General features: G+C 56.2%; 1 protein-coding gene across 1 annotated transcript in view; it reads right to left on the bottom strand.

Moving 5' to 3' along the window:
* Positions 1-1,463: 1,463 nt before the first annotated feature.
* The window catches only part of BCR (BCR activator of RhoGEF and GTPase), a gene marked incomplete at both ends in the record, with an annotated part of 111,424 nt that continues 104,417 nt past the window's right edge, over positions 1,464-8,470 (bottom strand). Inside the window, 6 exons of the mRNA XM_080717814.1 lie at positions 1,464-1,553; positions 2,383-2,545; positions 2,929-3,034; positions 4,471-4,605; positions 6,031-6,170; positions 8,255-8,364. Of these exons, the coding sequence (XP_080573940.1) occupies positions 1,464-1,553; positions 2,383-2,545; positions 2,929-3,034; positions 4,471-4,605; positions 6,031-6,170; positions 8,255-8,364 (744 nt within the window). The remainder of the gene's footprint in view (positions 1,554-2,382; positions 2,546-2,928; positions 3,035-4,470; positions 4,606-6,030; positions 6,171-8,254; positions 8,365-8,470) is intronic.

Here is an 8,470-nt window from a genome sequence, read left to right as displayed (position 1 = left end):
CTCCCCTCCGCCCCCTTTTTTGGTACTAGGAATTGATCCCAAGGGCATTCGATCTCCAAGCTACACCTCCAGCCCTATTTTATGCTTTTTATTTTGAAACCAGGTCCCACTAGGTTGCTGAGAGTCTCAGTACCTTGCTGAGGCTGTCCTTGAACCTGCGACCCTCCCGTCTCAACCTCCCAAGGACTGGGATGACAGGCGTGCGCCACCACGCCCAGCTTATGAGAACCTTCTTTTTCTGAGAGACGCAACTGTCCACGGGTTTGCTTCTTCAGAATACTTTGTGGTTTCCCCAGTTCTGTTTTCTCCAGGCCAAGGAGGCAGGGAACGTTGCAGAGATGCTCTGGGGTGGGACCCCCTCCCCCCTCCCCGTCCCCATCCCGGGGCCTGGCCACTCGCTCCTCCAGCGTGCTGCCCCCACGGGAGGACATTCTAGTATCTTATTAGGTATCTGAATCTGTTAGGAAAAAATTAGAAGCTATGTATAAAACTTAAAAATATTCAAGTATCAAAAAGGCTATTATTTGGGATCAAAGTTTTGAAACAAACCGTCAGCAAGCTGCCGCCGCCCGCCAGAGGAGAGGAAATTTGTACAAAAGTTAACGTGAGTCTGTTCAGCTGCGAGCGAGAAGCAGCCATCCGTGTGGGCTCCGGGAGCAGGACGACCAGCCGGCAGAGGGAAGCCACGGAAATCACGACCTTCCGACAGTAAGGGAGAGCGGGCGCCCGGCAGAAGGCCAGGACAGGTGGACCCATTACGCTCTCCAGGGAAGGAAACAGAAGGTGCGTGGCCGGCCTGGGCCCCCCTCCCTGGTATCTGGTCCCTGGACATCTCATGGCTGCCGGGGCGGGAGTACGGAGCTGCCTTTCTAGGAGCCCCCGCTAAACAGACCAAGAACACGAAGCCGCAGCTCAATGCTTCCAGAAAGGGCGAGGCAGACAGGGGAGGCCGTCGAGATGCAACAGTGTCCGCTCAGCTTCTCAAACCCAGTGACAGGTGCAGGTGCAGTGGAAGCCGGGGAGAGGGGACGGCCCCACCCTCGCAGGGCCAGGGCTGCGCGCCCCCGGCTGTAAAGCAGCAGCAGCGTTTATTCAGGACACAACAGTGAAGGACTCTGGTGTTGGCCCCATCTCCCCGGAGAGGGTGCATCTCCACAAGGGATCCAGTAGAAAGCATGATAAGTCCACAAAAAACACTCCCTGGTCTTGGCTTCCTGGGGCCAGACCTGCGGGCCTGGGGCGCCCTCTAGTGGCAGCACGGAGAACCACAGTCGGAGCCCAGCCCGAGCCCGGCAGACCCGCAGAGCCTTCTAAACTGGGTTCTTGGATATCGGTAGACGACCCCGCTCTTGGGCGTGGCCCCGTCACACCCTGAGATGGTTCGGATCCCACTCTGCAGACTGCTCAGCTCGCTACAGGCTTCCCGGCCCTTCTGCTGGCCTCGCGAGAGGATGCTGGAGCCTTTAGACTTCAGTGGAGAACAGGATGCTCTGTCTCTTGCTGTCGGGGGCAGGGATGGCTTCCAGCTGCAGAAAATACAGCAGCACCTGGACCTGGGCAGGTGATGGAGAGGACCGGCTCAGAGGGGCGTGCCACAGCAGAGGTCTTCCTGGCCCTGGTCCACAAGACCGGCTCAGGCCAGACAAGCCCAGCCTCAGACCAAGCGATCTGGGGGGCGGTGGCTCCTCAGGTGTGGGGTAGGGCTAGGGCCCACGTCAGGTGCACCCAGAGGACCAGAAGCCATGTGGGCTGGGTGAGGGCCTCTCTTTCTTCCTTCCTTCCTTCCTTTCTTTCTTTCTTTCCTTCTTTCTTTCTTTCTTTCTTTCTTTTGTTTTTTGCGGTAGGACATTCTACCTCCAAGCTAAAACCCTAGCCCTATTTTTTATTCTTTATTTTGAAACAGGGTCTCACTGAGTTGCAAAGGGCCAGCACACTCGGCTCCCAGCCCTATTTTTTTTTTATTTTTTATTTTGAAACACGGCCTCATTAAGCTGCAGAGGGCCTGTCTAAATAGCTGAGGTTATCCCCGAACTGCTGCAATGCTGTCTTTGCCTTCCAAATACTGGGATTATGAGCGTGTGCCACCATTCCTGGCCCCTTTTTTTATTATTATTTATTTTTAATTCTTTTTTTGTGGTACTGGGGATTGAACTCAGGGGCATTCTACCTCCAAGCTACACCTCTAGCCTGATTTTTTATTCTTTATTTTGAAACAGGGTTTCACTGAGTTGTAAAAAAGGGCCTCACTCCGTAGCTGAGGCTGTCCACCAACCATGATCCTCCCATCTCAGCCTCTGGAATGCTGGGATTAGAGATGTGCGCCCCATGCCCGGCTCCTCTCAGGCAGAGGCAGCGTGCACCGGGCCGACTTTCCATCCATACCTGTGACATGACCTCCAGGGACCAGCTGTCAGTCATGGCGATGGGCTGGCTGGGGTTGGCAGGGAGCTTGCTCTCTTTCTCTGAAGGCCGGAGCAGCGTGGGGCCGAAGACGGTGGCGAGGTTGTGCAGAGACATCTTGTTTACTGTCTCCTTTTCGGCCACTCTGCAGAGGGTCAAAGCAGAGGGTGCTTTTGTGATGCCACCTTCAGGACGGACGCAGGGCCACCCTGGGGTCCCGGGCAGCGTGGTGGCAGGTAACGCCCTTGCTGCCTTGTGCTGGCTCCAGGTCATAGCCACCTGGGGCGGGAGGGACCCGAATCCTGGCCACGCTGGTGGCAGACTCCAAGCAGGGGCTTCTGGGTCTCAGCAAAGGTAGTAGGCAGCTGGACCGACTCTGAGCCCTGCCTAGGGGTCAGGGGCATCCGTCCACCTGCACTGTTGAATGTGGACAAATGCCTAGCTCTTCACTTAAGGCTAGGGTGCAGGGGTGAAAAGTGGCCATGGATGGCTCCAGTCCCTGGGTTGGGGGGCAACTGTGGGAGCTACCTTTTCAGGTGGTCCAGAAGGAAGAGGAAGGTAAGCAGGTTAGCCTCGGGGAGGGACAGCAGCAGGTTGACCATGCAGCTTTCCTTGGCAACGGGGTCTGAGAGAGCTGCGGAAAGAGGGGGCACGCACAGTCAGAGCCACGGGCCGGAGCCTCTCCCACGGGTGCCCGGACAGGGTGCCTGGGGCCCATGTCGGAGGGTGCTGGACAGTTTTTTTTTTTTTTTTTTTGAGTCCTGAGGATGGAACCCAGGGCCATTTAACCTCCAAGATGTACTCCCAGCCCTATTTTTTAGTCTTTATTTTGAAACAGGGTCTCACTGAGTTGCAAAGGGCCTCACTAAGTAGCTGAGGCTGTCCTTGAACCGTGATCTTCCCGTCTCAGCCTCCTAAATGCTGGGATTACAAAGGTGCACCGCCACACTCAGCAACTGGACAGCCTCTTACACAGTGCTGGCCCCCGGAAAAGATGCTGTGATGGGGCCCATGGGGGCGTGAGCCACCCCGGATGCGCTCCATCTCTGAGGGGCTGACAGCACCCCAGGGCACCCAGGCACCGGGAGAAGCTGCTTCTGAACAGGGCTGCCCTTGGAGGCTACATTCTGCTACCAAGGCCTCCTAGGAAGAGGCCGGCCATAGAATGAAGCTGGCGGAGGGGGTGAGGCAGGTGGGAAGACCCCAGCCCCACCAAGCCAGGGCGTCCCTTCCTTTCTGGGCCAGACACCAGGTCCTCCACTGAACAGGCCCCGGCAGGCAGGCTCACCCTCAGGGTGACATGGAGCTGGTGTCTGCCTCAGATGCTAGCACCCCGCTTTGGACATCGCCTGGGATGAAGGCTGGGCTTGAGCTTGGCTTGACCCGGGCCAGGACGCCACATTGAGCCCTGCTCTATAAAAAGGTGGGTGAGGTGGCGCACGCTCGTAATCCTAGTACTTAGGAGGCTGAGACAGGAGGATCGCGCAGGTTCGAAGCCAGCCTCAGCTACTGAGTGAGGCTCTCAGCAACTTAGTGAGACCCTGTTTCCTAATAAAGTATCAAATAGGTCTGGAAGTATAGCCCGGAGGTAGAAAAGCCCCTGGGTTCCATCTCCAGTCACACACACACACACACACACACACACACACACACACACACACGGTGGGCCATGGCCCTTGGGCCCCTGCTCCCGGGTGAGTGTTGGCTGCTTGGATGGGCTGAGGCACACACACACACACACACACACACACACACACACACACACACACACACACACGGTGGGCCATGGCCCTTGGGCCCCTGCTCCCGGGTGAGTGTTGGCTGCTTGGATGGGCTGAGGCGCACACACACACACACACACACACACACACACACACACACACACACACACACGGTGGGCCATGGCCCTTGGGCCCCTGCTCCCGGGTGAGTGTTGGCTGCTTGGATGGGCTGAGGCGGCGGGGGACCAGGGGGACAGGCAGAGCCTGGATCTGTCCCCGCCCCACACAGCCGGCCTTCTCAGGTCGGCCCATGGCAGAGGGGCGCAGCTCAGACGCCCCCGGCACTCACCGATGCCCTCGGCAAAGTTGGGGTAAAACTCGTCGGTGAAGAGGGGCTCGGGCAGCTCGCGGAAGTAGAGCTTCAGCGTGCCGGCGATGGCGTTCACGTCCATCTCGCTCATCATCACGGACACGTCCTTGTTATCTGCAGAGAGCACAAAACAGAGCGGCTGAGCGAGCGCGGTCCTGGAGAGCGCGGTCCTGGCCACGCTGGCCGCCGAGTGGGTTCAGGCTCAGCGCATTCTCCCCAAGCAGCCCCGCGCGGTGGTGCACACCCGCCACTCCAGGACTTGGGAGGCGGAGACAGGAGGATCGCAGGTTTAAGGACAGCTTCGGCAAGTAGCGAGATTCTCAGTAATCCAGTGAGACCTTGTTTCGAAATAAAAATAAGCCGGGCGTGGTGGCGCATGCTTGTAATCCCAGCATTCGTGAGGCTGAGACTGGAGGATTGTGGTTCGCGGACAGCCTCAGCTACTTAGTGAGGCCCTCTGCAACTAAGTGAGACCCGGTTTCAAAATAAAAAATAAAAAATAGGGCTGGGGGTGTAGCTCGGAGGTTGAATGCTCCTGGGTTCCATCTCCAGACCCTCAAAAAAAAACAACAACAACAAACAAACAAACAAACAAAAAACAGGTGTGGTGCCACACACTTGTAATCCCAGCATTTGGGAGGCTGAGACAGGAGGATCACGGTTCAAGAACAGCCTCAGCTATTACTTAGGCCCTTTGCAACTCTGTGAGACTCTGTTTCAAAAAAAGAATAAAAAATAGGGCTGGAGGTGTAGCTCGGAGGTAGAATGGCATGGTGGCACACCCTTGTCATCCCAGTACTTGGGAGGCTAAGACAGGAGGATTGCAGGTTCATGACCAGCCTCAGTATTTATTGAGGCCCTGTTTCTAAATAAAGAATAAAAAATAGGCTGCCCTGGGGCCGGGTTTGGTGGCACATGCTTTTAATCCCAGTAATTGGGAGGCTGAGACAGGAGGATCACGGTTCCTGGCCAGCCTCAGCTACTTAGTGAGGCCCTTTGCAACTTAGTGAGACCCTGTTTCCAAATAAAGAAAAAATAGAGCTAGGGGTATCACTCGAAAGTAGAATGCCCCTGTGTTCCATCCCCATTGTGCAAAATAAATAAATACATAAATAAATATTTTTAAAAAAGCATTTGGGAGGCTGAGACTAGAGGATCATGGTTCGTGGTCAGCCTCAGCTACTCAGTGAGGCCCTCTGCAATTTAGTGAGACCCTGTCTCAAAATAAAGAATAAAAAATAGGGTAGGGGTTGTAGCTTAGAGGTCAAATGCCCCTGGGTTTCATCCTCAGACCCGCAAAATAAATAAATAAATAAATAAATAAATAAATAAATAAAATAAAAATAAAATAATAAAAATAGGAATAAGGGTATAGCTCAGAGGTAGAATCACCAGTCTCTCTCTCTCACCAACCCCCCCCCCCCACACACACAGTAAGTAAAACAGTAAGTGAAGAAGAGGTACCCAGAGGGTGCTCTGGGAGTCTCAGTGCAGGGCCGCCCGCCACCCCTTCGTCCTGCATGCCCAGGTGACACTCACTGACGTCAAAGGCCGCCTTCAGCGCCTGGATGTCTGTGGCCACTCCGGACACCCGGTAGATGCCCACCTCCTCCATGCCCCGGCGCTCGATCTCCTCCACGCACTGGCGCACGATGTAGGGCACCTTGGATCTCTCCCTCCTGAGAGGGGAAAGCAGACACCTTCAGTGCTCGGGTGGCCGCTGAGTCAGTCAAGGAAGGTGTCAGGTTGGGGCTGCCCAGAGCCTGTGTGTGCTTCCCCTCGGCTCAGAGGACCACGGCTTTCATTACATGGAGGTTTTTTTTTGTTTTGTTTTTCTAATGGTGCTGGGGATGGAACCCAGGGGCATTCTACCTCTGAGCTACACCCCCAGCCCTATTTTTTATTCTTTACTTTGAAACAGGGTCTCACTGAGTTGCAAAGGGCCTCGCTAAGTAGCTGAGGCTGGCCAAGAACCGTGATCCTCCGGTCTCAGCCTCCCGAATGCTGGGATGACGAGCGTGCGCCACCACTCCTAGCTCACTACATAGATTTTATAGGGGACTTTCTTTGGGGAAGAGAGTACTGTGGATTGAGCCCAGGGGTATTTTACCTCCAAGCTACACCCCCAGACCTAATTCACTGAAGGGCCTCCCTCACTGAATTGCTGAGGCTGGCCTCGAACCTGTGATCTTTCTGTCTCAGCCCCCAAGTGCTGAGATTAGAGGTGTGCACCACCACACTGGGCTCACCGGGGCCTTTCTAAGGACAGGGAGCAGCTGAACCAGGTCTCAAACTCGCAATCCTCTGTCTCAGCCTCCCAAGGGCTGAGATCACAGGCCTGTGCCCCCATGCCTGGCCTATTTTAATTTTTATTTTGAAACAGGGTCTCACTAAATTGCTGAGGCTAGCCTCGAACCTGCAGATCCTCCTCCTTGTGTCTGCCTCACAAGTACTTTCTTTTCCTCCTTCCTTTTTCTTCCCCTTTCTCCTCCTCCCCCCCCTCACCTTCCCCTTGCCCACCCCCCTTCGCTGGAGATTTAACCCGGGGCCTCAAGCTTGCTAGGCAAGAACTCTGAGCTACAGCCCCAGCAGTCCTGGGAGGTTTTCTAAGTGAAGTCCACCACTTGAAGTGCAGTTTAAAGATTGTGAGCTTTGCATTAGCACGTGGCTGGAGCCAGGCTGGTGGAGCGTGTTTGTGATCCCAGCACTTGAGAGGCTGAGACAGGAGGGTTGCGGGTTCGCGGCCAGCCTTGGCTACTTAAGTGAGGCCCTCTGCAACTCAGTGAGGCCCTGTTTCAAAATAAAGAATAAGAAATTGGGCTGAGGGTGTAGCTCAGAGGTAGAATGCCCCTGGGTTCTATCCCCGGTGCCAAAAAAATTTAAAAAAAGCTCTTTCTCACACCACCAACACCACTCTGGGCACGAGCTGAGGAGAAGCCCTTTTCAGATCTCTCAAATAAGCCGGGAGCCCTGGGGTGCTCTTTGGGAGAGCAGAGGACAGAGTTTGCTGCGACTCCTGTGCAAACCCTTTCCGGAGGGAATGGTGTTTGGACACAAGTGTGTGTCCGGGCAGTGCCTGGCGCCGGCCTGGGCCAAGCGACCAGCAAGGTCAGGGCCCTGGCCCGGGTCCATCCTGGGGGACTAAATGAAATCCTAGAGGAAGTGGCCTGTATCCCCGAGAACAGCCCTGGGCTCAACAAACAGCTCTCCTGGCAGCGGACTCGTGACAAAGGGGCAGGGGTGACGGTCACTCGACAGGAACTGGGATCAGGACAGCTTCCAATGAGGGACGGAGTAGTTCCTGGTGTTAGCTGGGAGCCAGGTTGCTGATTCCAGAGGAAGGCGTGAGGACATTCCTGAGCTGGCTTTGTGGTAAACACAGGAGGTAGCTATGCACACAGGGTGCTCAGAGGCCTCCCCATGCAGGGACTAAGCGCACAGGGTGCTCCCAGGGCCCGGAGGCCTCCCCGTGCAGGGACTAAGCACGCAGGGTACTCCCGGAGGCCTCCCCGTGCAGGGACTAAGCACGCAGGGTACTCCCAGGGCCCGGAGGCCTCCCCACACAGGGACTAAGCGCGCAGGGTGCTCCCAGGCCCCGGAGGCCTCCCCATGCAGGGACTAAGCGCACAGAGTACTCCCAGGTTCTGCAGGCCTCCCCGGGCAGCGACCCCGCACAGGAGGGAGGGAGCCATGCCTGCTCTTCCCTGCAAAGGTCCTGCAGGGACGCGCCTGCGCACGCTTGCCCCTGGCCCTCGCCACTCACTTGGTGACCACGGCAATCTTGACCCCGAAGACCCCCGTCTGCTTGCGGGAGGGCATTCTCTTCAAGCTGAACTCCCTGCTCGTAAACTTGACGGAGAGTTTGACTTCAACCTGCAAGAGGTTAGACAGGGCCCAGGCCTCTCAGCCTTCTGGTCCTCGCAGCCCGAGGCTCCGGGGGTCCCCGGAGGTCTCAGACCTTCCCACTCCCAGGGCGAGC

This window comes from Muscardinus avellanarius (assembly GCF_963383645.1).
Source record: "Muscardinus avellanarius genome assembly, chromosome: 21".
Taxonomy (NCBI): Eukaryota; Metazoa; Chordata; class Mammalia; order Rodentia; family Gliridae; genus Muscardinus; species Muscardinus avellanarius.
Note: the sequence above shows the minus strand (reverse complement) of the source record. Positions and strands in the feature narration are given on the sequence as shown.